Consider the following 13858-nt stretch of genomic DNA (forward strand, 5'->3'; position numbering starts at 1 on the left):
TTATTCTCAATTTTAATACTTCGGCTACATATATTATCAAATTTTGCTGTTAATTCACTAATTTGATCTACTAAATAATTAAGGTTTGGACCAAATTTATTATTGTTATTAGGTATATGATAATATTCAAATTCAGGTTTCTTGCACTCCCAAGAAGTCCTATGATTATCTATATATACTTGATTACTAAATTTAGCAACTTGGCTTTGATGCCAAATCTATGGCTAAATACCAAACAAAATCAAAATCGACATAGCTTAATACCAATCAATTTAGTATGGGAATACCAATTTTATAAACACCTTGATTGGTATTTTGGTACTACTGAAGTTGGTATTCTTAATTAGCTATTTAGTTAGTATTGAAAACATATCTAAAATGTTGCAGGTATTCAAAGTTTGCTAGTCTTCAAAACCTCTAGTAGGTATATCCTGAGAAATTTTCTACACTTACAGCTTGTTTGGATAAGAAGAAATGGAGGGAAAGGAAGAGAAGGGAAAGGGAGGGGGATTAAATCCATTGTTTGGATAACAAATAAAGGGAGTGAGGGAAATGGAAGGGAAGGAAATGAAGGGAAAAGTTTTGTTTGATTGTTAATGAATAAAATCCTTCCAAATTTGAAAAGATTTGGAAGGAAAACATATGATTAACATTCAACTGGAATACTGCATTCAACCTATTATATAATCTTTCTCCTCTATTATTTCCTCTCTCCTCCTCCATACTAGCATACTGTTCTCACGATTATTTTCCCCCAAATTCTAGGGTTTTGGCATTTTTAATTTATCACTTTCAATCTCTTGAATTTTCAAGGTAAGGCCAATTAATTCACCAAGTTATTCTACTCTGCTTCTCACGAATTTTATCCTCCAATTTCTAGGGATTTGTTGCTCTTCTTCATTGCTAATGTTTAATTGATTTTCAATTCGTTTTTTTTTTTATTTTTCATTTTTTTTATGTATTTCTTTGATTTTTTTGTTTGAAAATCAGTTTTGGAAAATTTGTTTGAAATCAATCTGATGTTTTAGATTAATTTACAAAAGAATTTTTTTTTTTGGAAGAACATAGGATATTTTAAATTATTTGTTTGAGTTTTGCTTGATTTTAATGACGTTTATCAATATTTTTTTTTAAAAAAAAAATCAGGTTTATATTATAATACAAATAACTACAATATTTTTCTGAAAAATTAGTATGATGTTGAATGCAAGCAACCCACAGATTAAGAAAAAAAAAATGGTGAATGTTCCTCCCCTTCCTCCCTTTTCTCCTTTTATCCAAACAAGGAAGGTTCAATTTCTTCTTCCCTCCCCTCCCCTTCTCTTCCCTCTCATCCCTACCCCTTCCCTTCCTGCTAGTGTATCCAAACAAGCTGTTAAGTATTTTTATAGCTCGGGGGACCAAGTACTAAAGTGCGCGGTCTAAGTGCACCCACAATGGATGACTCAATACCCTCCCCACAATACCATCACTTATTTATAGGTAGCTCACCATTGTGAAAGGTGATTCATGGGGTGAGACTCCTCCCTCTTTCAAGTCACCGACCGCCTCGGCACACGAGCCCAGTAAACAAACAAGAAGATGACAAGTAACAAATTTTTGCATTTTCATTTAATTTTTTTGCCCAAAATTATTAACATAAAATAATTTTTTTAATTGTAGCGAGCTAGCTCACTATTGTGAAAAAAGTAAATGAGCGACTCTTAATAGTGACTCAAGTTAGTGGAATATGATGTAGAAGAGTTAAAATTGAAGAGAGAAATTGTAAGCTACACAACCAATGTCGATGCTCTAACAATTGGTTATTAGTACTCCGAATTAAAATGTCTTTTAACAAGTTTTTTATTTAGCATGATGAAAAGCGAATTAGAGATTTAGAGCAAGGACTGAATTTAAACAATACATAAATGTCTTCATGGACTAAAAATAATTGGTAACCTAAGACATTGCAATGAAAACACATTCATGGAAGACAATTTTATTGTTACACAAATAAACAAGAAACATGTTAACGATTTGAGTATTCTAAACTTTGGGCCTTTGGTCAACGATTTTTTGAATGTTTTTGAGAGCATCAATAGCAACCTCAAGGTAGTGGCTAAGAGAAGGTGCAATGCCAGCAAGGGGATCAGCAAGGAGCTCTTGCTTTTCGTCGTCGGCAGCAGTTGGAAGAGGCTTGCTCGGATCCTTCTCGAATTCCTTGGCTTGCTCAAAGTATGTGTCCATACGCGGAGTTGCATAAGGACGTATATTTTCATCTTTACCTCTTGAAGCAAAACGTTGTCGATCATGGCAAGTCTCAGAACAACAAGCGAAAGAACGGCCTTTGTTTTTGTACGTTTCTTCTGATTGTAGAAACTTCACCATTTCATCCAATTCTTGTTTCAATGTCTCAATCACCGAGTTTGGCTTCTTAAGGTCGATATCCTCGAGCATATTACGAGCTTTAACAGCCTTATTCAGACCCTCTTCCAAGTTGTTTTGGTCAGCTAGGGCTCTTGCTTCTTTCATAAGTTCTAGTGTTTCCACTCGTTTTATCTCGGCTTTAGTTGCGTCTGCTTGTTGAGTCACTGGTGTGTTTGATCGGGTTACACGAAAAACAGAAGGATTGGTGCTTGTTAAATTCCCAGTTTCTCCCCTGCAGTTGTCATATTAAAATAAGATAAGTTGTGTAAAACTTGCAAACAGTTCACCGTATACAATATCGATCAATTACATACTCTAGGCAAACATACCCAATAGTTAGGATTATTAGATAATAAACCTTAGTTGGGATTATTAAAAGTAAATCGCTAATAGTTAGGATTATTAAAGTGTATTTTTCCTTAATAATTATACATTTTGTTTACCCACTAAAAACGGTTAACCTTATTTGCTGTAGTACATATGTGAGTATGTAATATATATGCTTGGCCCTTATGCATTGTATGTACGGCAACAGGGGAGGATAAGGAAATTCTTACCCCCAAGTCATCTCTAATGTAAATTGATCCTATAATCTCCTGGTTGTTATATTACTCGACCAACTGACCAAGCTAAATACTTCTTGATAACTAATTCTCATATCCAACGTTAGAGTAATTAAAAAAATTATTTGCGGTACAACAAACCTGTATGTACATACGATCTCGAGCGCGTCGAGATCAACCTCCTTAGTAACTTTAGGGAGAAGAAGGTCAACCAAAACTGAGCGTATCTCAAATTGGTAGAGATTGCCAAATGAAACAGTTACAGAGCCGGTTGCATCATCGGTTGATTGTGGATAGTTTCCTGCAAAAACCTTGATGATTTTAGTTTTTACCTTCTCTCTCCTACTCACTTTATCTTCGAGTGGCCTTAGGATTAGCTTCACTTCTTGAACTAGTACACTGAGTAGCCCAGCCAAACATTGAGAGAACGCAATGCTCAAATCTCCTGGATTTGCCAAAGAAAATGTCCCTCCATTACTATTCTTTGCGACTGCATTGAGTACCTATTCAACAAACAATATACAATAATTATTCAAAGTGGAATATATAAGTAAAAGTGTTGCAAGAAATTAAAAAAATAAAAAAAAAAAAAAAAACCGCGGGAAACACTTAAAAGTTCAATTATATGTTATTTGAACCAAAACTGAGCGTATTTCATATTCCTGAGCTTTAACCATTAACTAAGTCTTTTGGTTGAGATGGTCCAATAACAATTCAAAGCGGAGTATATATGAATAGAGAATAAGTAAAAATGTTGCGAGTAATTAAAAAAAAAACGCAAGAAGTACTAGATAGGTACAATGACTTACACGTGAGTCGTACTCTTCACCGGATCCAAAACCGAAAGTAAAGACAGGAAATTGATCAATAGAAATGAGGGCGGCATCACCACCCGCATTTTGCATACCATCAGACATCAACATAACTGCCCCAGAACGCCGAGTTGTGAATTTGCGGTCGCTGAGAACTTTTATTGCCGTCTGAAGTCCAGCGCTGATGTTGGTACCGCCATTTGCTACAAGATTCTGGACGAGAAAATCGATTTCTTCTCGAGCATTAGGAGTTATTTGACGCAACTTGCATTTCCTTTCAGCATTCGATGCAAAGATGACAACCGATAAACGATCAGATGGGCTTAGTTTCCTTAACACAAATTGCATTGCTCGTTTCATTTCAACCAACTTTGCTCCCTCCATACTCCCGCTAACGTCTAAGACCATCACGATATCTGCTCCTAGTCTACTGTTGCTAGCTCCTCGTCCTGAAAGCTCTAGTAAGAGTTTGTAGTTGGTTTCTTCAAGTGGTACTTCTGGTTCATTGTCGAATTTCAATGGCACCTTTCCAACATCATTTGCACCACCTATGTCACCTAGTGAACAATTTTACAAATGTGGTATCAGTATGTACTGTGATAATTGGGCTAAAATTTTTATTTTAGAGAAATTTGTGAAAAAAGACCTTATAAGTAGTCAACTTTGTTTAAAAGGACCTTTTATGTGAAAAGTTGTGAAAAAAAACCTTGTAAATTGTATTATTTGTTTAGTGGATATTTGGCTGGATAGTCTGGGTGGTCAATATTGGAGTTTCGACATTGACTTTCACGTATTAGCCACGTGACTTTAAAAAATAAAAATTAAAAAAAAAAAATCGAATTCACGTGACTTTGAGAATCGAGCACCCAAATCTATTCCATTCCAATTCGAAAATGCTTAAGCTGATGGTTGAAATTCCACTTTGAAGGAGGGGCGGATGAGATTCGAACCCGTGACCTTTGTGTCACGCTGAATCTAATACCATGTTAGTGGACCATCTCAACCAAAAGTTTAAGCTGATGGTTGAGGCACAGGAATATGTTTTATACTCTATCATTGATGTATGTAAACGTTGTGACAGAACATATGATAGTAAAAGCAAAACTCGTCTCGACTATGTTGCAATAGAAATGGGCGTTGCCCCCAAGATTTAACATCGATTCCGTCCTTTTATTGTCCACTTATAAAAAAAAGGAAATAGAAACTCACAATATGCTCAGAAAAATTAATTTAAAGCGGCAATGGTCGCATCAGGATACTCCCTTCTAGCCAAAAGCACAAGAAGTACTTAAAATTTTTTAAAACTTACATTTATACAAGGCAAAACTTTTTATCCCACCAATGTAGAACAATACCAATATAAAACAAGCAAGCTTCCACCATTCCCTGACATTATAGCCAACAATAAAATCACCTGACTTTTTTTTTTTTTTAGAACCAACTTCCTCAATTTAATAAAAAGGTAAAAAGAATGGAAGCACTATGTAGTTTATTTTTCCTAAACTTCCCTTTATAAAATTATATGTTTTTTAGGACAATTTTCAAATGGCTACAATGAAATTACAGTTATTATAATTGGATGAATTTTAGCCTTTCAATTAATAAAATTCATCTTATCCATCTATTTAGTTGACTTAAAACATAATAAAAAGTCAGTTTTTCAAAAACAAAAATCCATATAGATCATTTAATCAAAATTTATACATTGTATCCAACAATAATTACAATCAAATAGATTTCAAATAAAAATCTACCGAAAAAAATTTCAACTATTTTTAGTACTGGAAAATCAAGTCTCATGATTAAACCTATGATTTTTATCTTATTGGACGATTTTAATCTTATTGGAGGATTTTTAATTTTTTACCTTTGATGTCAAATAATTGGTTTCTTGAAATTAGAGACAAATCTCACATTTTATAATCTTCATCTTCTTCGCCCTTTTTTCTGGTTTGTTTTATGCATCATAGAGGATGATTATTTCTTTAATAAATTCAATGGAATTATTATGAATTTTGTAATGCTGTAGAGACTAGAGTAGTACTACTGAGTAGGTTTATTGTTGATAAAATAAAATCAAATGTTGGTTTTAATGGATATTGGAGAATCCTTTGAACTTAGAAATTGCAGGTATAGGCGTCAATGACAAAGTTCAGTTTTTTGTTTTAGAAACCGATCGAAAACCCTTTTTTTTTTTTTTTTAAATCAAAATCTAGATTTTTTTTATTTCTTATTAAATATTTAAGTCAAGTAGATGGATGGACAAGATTGCTCATTAAAAATAAAGGGTCAAGATTAAAACTAATTACAATACCTACAATTTTATTGTAGCCATTTAATAGTCTAGAAGTCCTAAACATGAAACACGCTAAAAAAAAAAAATCTAGATTCGCTTCCTTGTTGATGGAAAATTGACATGAGTATAACAAGTTATCAACGAGAAGATTCCATGTACTGTATATACCAACCACATACTACGTATATATAAAGAATGCATGTAATAAAAACTGTGAAAATCTAGCGGTCTAATTGATATGAGTTCCGATCCAATTGAATAATTCTACATTAATTGTCAATAAAAATAAATAATTTTAATCTTTCAAAAAAAAATTAAATTAAAGAGAAACCAAATGCAGTTTAATTTAACATGTACCTGAGTTATCTTGATCAATGAGGATCTGCTCATCATCATCGTATTTCGGGTTAGTCATTTTGGTGTAGGAAGAACACTCGATATTTTACTCAATACTTATTTTATATAGTACTCTCTGTCGCATATCTTCAGTATTTATAACAGCATTTCAAAATATTTATATAGTGATTATTTTTTGGTTTCAAAAAAATATAGTGATTATTTTATTTGTCTTTTGTCGTTTACCCTGGTCCCAACCCCCTTTTATATATATATATATATATATATATATATATATATATATATATATATATATATATATATATATATATATATATATATATATATATATATAGTTTTACAATATACAGTATGTAATATCTTGAAGTATTAGATAATGCTAAAAAGAGTGAGGTTAGCTTAAATGGTAGAATTCCCCTTCCAATTTAAGGTTATTCTAGGATCAATTTTCATTAATCACCCTTGTAGTTTTGCAAACACTAAAAAAACTAAAAAAACAAAAAGAAACTAGAGATAGTGTAAGCCATACTCGGTTTCTAAAATTAATATGAAGTATTAATAATAATATAAATATAGAAATCTCTATTATAATATAAGTCAATAGTCAACCATAAATAATAATTAAACTTGTAGATAAATTAATAATCTTGTATAAAATAATAAATAAATAAAAATTATGGAGGGAAAATTCCTACTAAGGTCTCGTTCATTTCACCTTATTTTTGCTAAAGTAAAATTATTTTTCCTGAACTTAAATTATTTTTACTAAACTCAAATTGTTTTTGCTGAACTGAAATTATTTTTACTGATTTATATTTCTTTATTAAAGTCACTGAGTTTTACTGAAATTGAAATTATTTTTACTGAATAAAAATTATTTTTACTAAACTGAAATTATTTTTACAGAACATTATTATTTTAATTAAGATTAATTGAACTAAGCCTAAAAAAGGTTTCACATTATTATAGGTATATAGATTTTTTTTTTTTTTTTTTTTTTTTTTTTGTGAATACATAGGTATATAGATTTAGATTGCACTACATAATTTTGATTTTTTTATTTTATTTTATTTATTTTATAATTTTTTTTAATAGAATTTTGATTATATATCATTCTACAATTTTTATTTTTTTCCCTAAGAGTACGAAGTACATACAAAATTTAATGGCTCACGATGCATTTGATAAAGCGAAAAAATTAGAATGTTGCATCCTTTTTAAAATAAATCGAGGTGATATAACGTATATCTTCCATTCTTTACTTCCTTCTTTTTTATTGTTTTTTTTTTATTGAGACACTCTAACTTGTCATACGATTCACAAAATTATATTTTGACTAACTTTACAGTTATGATAAAACATATTAAAATGTGATCTTGATATAAACATTTCAATATGCACAAATTTTCATATGTGGCTGGCCACACGGTATGACCAGGCCACAATAATCAACTCCAAACCTTAATTAACCCAAACCTCCATCACCTCTACCCCATACCTCCATCATCTCCGTCGTCGTCTTCGTCTTTGCTGGCATAATCAACCCAGACCTCCATCATCTCCGCTGTCATCTTTGTCTTTGTCGGCCAAATCAACCTAGAACTCCGCCGCCGCCGTCGCCGTCGTCTTTGCCTTCTTTGTTGCAGAAATCGCCAGCCAAACTGACCTCCGCCCCGTCGTCTTCGTCTTCTTTGTGATGAATTGTAGATTGATTTGAAGGAGATTGCAGTGAATTGCGATTAAATTCGAAGCTCCAAATCCTAATATTTCCCCCAAATTTCAACAAATCATTCAAGTACTAATTCATCATTTTCATTCCTATTTCCTCCATTCAATAAGTTTTTGCGGTTTAACTGGTGATCTCCGCCGTCTTCTTTGTGGTGAACAACAGATTTGAAGGAGATTGCGAAAATTGCGACATTAATTTCGTCGTAGGTGAGATGCGTGAGATAAGAGGTTGTTGCGGTGGTTAGGTGGCCTGAGATTGATGCCGATTGTAAGGAAGGTGAGGTGGTCAGGTGTGGTGGAGGAGCGGTGGTCAGGTGCAGTGGAGTTTTTGTGAGGTGTGAAGGTGGTCAGATGTGTGAGATGAGTGAGGTGCAGCAAGTGGTGGTGTGGGGGAGTTTAAGGCTTTGAGGTGGTGTAGGATTAGGGGTTACTTACTTGGTTAGGGGTTACTAGGTCCGGTCAGGGTTTACTTTGGTCAGGGTTACTTGGTAAGGGTTACTGGTTCCGGTCAGGGGTTACTTGATCAAGGGTTACTTGGTCGGGTCAGGGGTTACTTGGTCTAGTCAGGGGTTACCAGGTGGGTTAGGGATTACTTGGTTGGAGGGGTTACTAGGTTGGTGGGGTTACTTTCTCAATTGATGAGGCACTCTGCCGCATGGTGCGGCCAGTCGCACCAGAAACGCGCTATTCAATATGTATATATGAGTCATCAAAAAAGATATGTGTGATATATTTTTCCTAGATATAATTAGAAGAATAATATATTTAGAATTATTTATGTTAAGCTAATATTTAGAGAATATATCTTTAGGATTTATGGTAGATGTTATGTCTTTTATGAAGTTGTTTCCTATCTTACGAGGGTAAATTTTGTATAAATAGTCATTTTATTATGGAAAAATTGAAAAGAATAATCCCACCTTAGGCACATCTGCTCAAAACAATACCACCTTTGCGCATTCCAGAAATAATCCCACCTTGTACCCCCCATCTTCCCAAATGGTGCCTTTTACCTTCAACTTGTAAAAACAGGTTAGATTTTCTTTTTTTAAAAAAAAAAATTCTTTTAATCCCTCCTCTCTCACCTCACCTCTTCCATCACTGTCACTACCTCTACACCACCATCCACAATCTTAATTCGACGGCACCACTACCACATATACACCAACTCCCACGCAATCGCAACCACACAACCACTTGTCCCTGCTCAACCGTCCATAACAACAACAAACCACAAATCACTGCTAATCCCCACCTTCTGCAGCCCCCATACGGCCACTCAACCTCAACACAGAACTCCAACTCTAACAGCCCTGTCTTCTCTTACCAACGTGCACCACCTGCGAGTTCAACCACCAACAAAAGCTTACCCCCAACCGTTTCATAACCCCGACAACCGTAGCATTCACCTCGCTATTCACCCAAACCAACTACTGAAATTGGGTTGAATTGGGCTGCAAATGCTGAAATTGGGTTGAATTGGGGCTGCAATAAGGGAAATTGGGCTGCTAAAGGTGTTAGATTGCGGCAGCACTAGCTGCTATTTTGTTGTTGTTGGTTTGGGTGAATGGTTCATGGGGAGTGACGGGGAAGGGGAGTTGATTAAAACTCCACCCCTACCCTCATCCTCACCCCCGAATCTGCTGACGACGTTCTCACGCTCATCCCCCATCACTAGTTTTTATGGGTTAGGGAGGGGGAGGGGTCATCTGTTCGGCGAGGATAGGGGTGGGGGTTGCTGTTCGGTGGGGAAGGAAGGAGTTGGGTAGGAAGACGGAAAGGGGAAGGAGAAGGAAACAGGGAGGGAGAAGAAAGGACGGAGGTGGCTGCCATGTCTGCCAAGTTGTTTCAGCAATGGCGGGCCGTTTCAGTCCGGCGATGAAGGGGGTGGTCGTAAACGGGCTAGGGCTCGGAGATTTTATTATTTTTAATTAGCTTTTTTAATTATTAAAAAATAAGACCAATTAGAAGGTGACAAGTGTCAAGTCACCTTCTAAAACAGGTTACTAATTTTCTAAATCGGTAAAAGGACCATTTGGGAAGATGGGGATACAAGGTGGATTATTTTTGGAATACGCAAAGTTGGGATTATTTTGAGCAGATGTGCCAAAGGTGGGATCATTGTTTTCAATTTTTCCTTTTGCTATCTTTTCACTTTAAATTTGTCATGGTATCAGTGTGAGTTAGATCTTTGTTTTAATGTAATTACATCATGATGTGTGGCTTGTGTGTCGGTGTTAATGAGAATAAGATTAAGTTGTTAGTGGCCTTGTTGACCTACAAATAAGGAGACATCATACATACATGAACAAGAAACATAGTTTCCTTAAAAAAAAAAAAGTTTTTCGGCTCTCTTGTGTCGTGAGACAAGACAAAATGATTCTCTTTATGCCGTGAGACAGGGAATATTGGTTCTCCTTGTACCTTGAGACAAGGGTTTTAATTGATCTGAGTATGGTTTGATCTGAAACACCAACATTTGTTAGGAGCTTGATTTTGCTCTTGAAAAACCAAAATACGAAGAATTCGAGAAAAAGAGGCGTTCTCGTTGTAATTTTATATTTGCATATTTGAAAAAAGTGACGTTACTATTTGGTTGTTGATTAATGGGTTCGAAAAAATGAACGTTCACATCATTCAAAAAAAAATAAAGGCGACATCACCCGAGTATGTAGTGCATCTCTGCCTTAACAAAGTGAACAATTTCCAATCACAATGTTCGTGTTACTATCGTTAGGATTGTGGGAGGGTATTAGAGATATGAGATATCGAAAAATATATTGTGATATATTTTCCGTAGATATAATTTGAAAAATTAAATATATCGGAATGTTTATGTTAAGATAATATTTAGAGAATCAGTACGAACTCTCATATTGTATTACTTCAAATGAAGTTTTTATTAAGCGATTGTTAAGCAAATCTATGATGTATTTAGTTTTAAGGTGTGTATTTGTGTTGTAATTCTTGATTTCTTAGGAATTATATGTAAATGTCGCTTGGCTATATTTCTTTTTCTTCTTGGAAAAAAAAAAGATTGATTGTTTCTTATCTTATGAGCGTATGATATATGAATAATAATTAAGCTATCTAATTATCTCTTTCACCCTAAATTTGTCAATATATGTTATAATTAAAAATAATAATCATTGAATTTGTGCATTGGAAAATGTAATAAAAAAATTGTATGTGATGATTACAAAATGTTTTTAAACTAGTTTAGAACCCGTGCGATACACGATTTATATAAAATCTTGTATAAAAAAATAAGTAATTTTAAAATTTTAGATTTTTATCAAAATTATGATATAATATGATTCAACGTCAACATTAATACATATCTCAATGTAGGAGGTTATTTATTAGTATGCCATTTAAAATTATTTGAATTTCCTAAGATAAATGGATAGGTTTTAGTAGTATATACAAGCTTTCAATATTTAAATTTTAAACATGTTACATATAATAGCTCCACAAAAAAAAAAATTATAATAATAATAAAAAATTAAATTAAATTTAAAAAAAATGACGTCATCTTTGCATTTAGGTGGGAATTTTTTTATCAGAGAGCAACATGTAGGCAGTGGTGATGTCAACATACTCTATTTTAGTAATACTTAATAAATCAGCTAAACTTTTCAAACAAAATTTAATTAAATTTGGCCAGATGCTCCATTGAATATTTTAAATAAGCTTGCGAGGCATCCAGTATCAAACCCATAGTGTCCCTTTGTCCCTACTTATTTGTCCCCTTGCGAGGCATCCAGTATCAAACCCATAGTGTCCCTTTGTCCCTACTTATTTGTCCCCAGTCATAAAATAAGAATATTTTCAAAAACTACATACTTCCTCTGTTCTTTTTTTATTGCACTATAAGGGGTTTCACACTTGTCAATGCATTACTTTGACTATTAATATCATTAATTATACTTTTGTAAAAATTATAAAAAAATTGATATTTGAAAAGTAGATTACAAGATGAATCTAACTAGATCCCACATGATTATGTTTTTCCTAACAGATAAATCACAAAAGATGGTCAAAAAAGATTAAGTGAATAGTGTAAAAGTCCTTATGGTGCAATAAAAGAAAAACGGAGGAAGTATTATATTTGAAAATAAACCATGAGTTATGTTCAAAAATTTATTGAAAAAAGAAAAACAATAATTTATGTTTGCTAACCAACAAAAATGAAGGGGGGGGGGATTTTCTCATTGATAGCCATGTACATTTGCATATTCTCATTAGTAAAACTAGTATATTACCCGTGCAATTGCATGATATAATTAATAAGTTTGTATTAGAGATGGTTATTGGGTAGGGTAGCCTAATGATAATAGGCTCAGGACTTAAAGGGCTTTTAATGGACATGACATTTAACGGATAGATCCCTTATTGGGTAAGGTCAATATAGTTATATAGGGCCAAAATATTTTTCCAATTTAATAGACAAACAAAATAATAATGTAAAAGTAATTACATAAATAAATTTGTACTAATATATACTTAATAAAGGTTTTGTTTAATATTTATTTTAATTGATATTTTATTGGACCGTCCATTATTGATCCACTATTGACCTACGACCTGCATTGGCCCGACCCGCTATTGACCCTATAAAATGTGACCCTTTTTGACCCGACCCGCAATCGACCCACACTGACCCTAACCTGACCCGCCTAATAACCAGGTCTAGTTTATATGTATTATTTACTTGTCAAAGCAATTTTTTAATAATGATGAAGTGGAAATCAAAAGTTCACTCTAACATATATAGCTCTTAGAAATATCATAGCATGATTTAACGTTGTTATATACATAATTATTGTAATATTATTTTACTTATTAAATTATTTATAGACTTAAAATTAGGAATGACATGTGGGTATAAAAATGTAAGTCCCGCATATCACCCGTCAAAGTTGGAGCGAGTATAGGTCCAACTTTGACGGGTAAGTAGGCGGATATGGGTACAAAAGTCATACCCACCGCGGGTAGTGGATAAGCGGTGAATTTGATGTCATACCCCCTATTACCCGCCTATTCGCCAGTTACACGCCTACCTGCCGAAGCAACCTGTCGACTTATTACTACCACTAACTTTTTAATTAATTCTTTTTGTATTTGTAACGATGAAGGACTACTTTTATACAAATTGACTATTTACTTATATAATATATTATTAAAGTATGTATTTACAACAATTTAAAGATAGCATAATGACATGTTGTTCTATAGGAAATTTATCAAACAAATTTTGTTAGTTAGCGGATAATAGGTAGCCGGGTAATGGATATAAAAAATTTACCCATTGCGGGTGCCAGGTAGGTCACATGTGGCAGATGCAGATACGGGGGTTGGGGTACCCGCACCACCCAATTGTCATCCCTACTTTTGGGTAAATATTTAAGTAGTATTTGTTTTTTTTTTTTTTGGTTATATTCACTTACGTTTGTGATGAGGTATCCAACGTTAATATTTCACCAAATATTTTAAGCATGTATGAATGTATGTAAATATATAGATTTGATATTTTGATATATGGATAATATTGAGTATACATTAAAATGATTATAGTAAGCTATACGTGAAGATTTTATTTGTATATAAATAGCAAACGATGACCATATTTTTTTGTTTGATCCCATAAATAAAACGATGGCCATAAGTATACAAGTTTATATTATACTCCGTAT

General features: G+C 33.4%; 1 protein-coding gene across 1 annotated transcript; it reads right to left on the minus strand.

The window, feature by feature from the left end:
• Nucleotides 1-1930: 1930 nt before the first annotated feature.
• LOC145567454 (uncharacterized) lies at nucleotides 1931-6572 on the minus strand. Its single transcript, XM_081626729.1, has 4 exons — nucleotides 6435-6572; nucleotides 3779-4338; nucleotides 3111-3472; nucleotides 1931-2638 (listed from the first exon to the last, which is right to left on the minus strand). The coding sequence occupies exons 1-4, from the start codon at nucleotides 6490-6492 to the stop codon at nucleotides 2026-2028; spliced, it is 1593 nt and encodes a 530-aa protein (XP_081482855.1). The 5' UTR covers nucleotides 6493-6572; the 3' UTR covers nucleotides 1931-2025.
• Between the last annotated feature and the right edge of the window lie 7286 nt (nucleotides 6573-13858).

The sequence above is a fragment of the Chenopodium album genome, chromosome 11 (assembly GCF_948465745.1).
Source record: "Chenopodium album chromosome 11, dcCheAlbu1.1, whole genome shotgun sequence".
Classification (NCBI taxonomy): Eukaryota; Viridiplantae; Streptophyta; class Magnoliopsida; order Caryophyllales; family Amaranthaceae; genus Chenopodium; species Chenopodium album.

What these genes read in the sequence shown, in the direction of transcription:
- LOC145567454 (XM_081626729.1), bottom strand. Translation starts at nt 6,492, where the DNA reads ATGACTAACCCGAAATACGATGATGATGAGCAGATCCTCATTGATCAA. An exon ending in CATTGATCAAGATAACTCAG is followed by an intron (nt 4,339 to 6,434) that starts GTACATGTTAAA and finishes ATTGTTCACTAG; the next exon opens with GTGACATAGGTGGTGCAAAT. An exon ending in GAGATCGTATGTACATACAG is followed by an intron (nt 2,639 to 3,110) that starts GTTTGTTGTACC and finishes TGACAACTGCAG; the next exon opens with GGGAGAAACTGGGAATTTAA.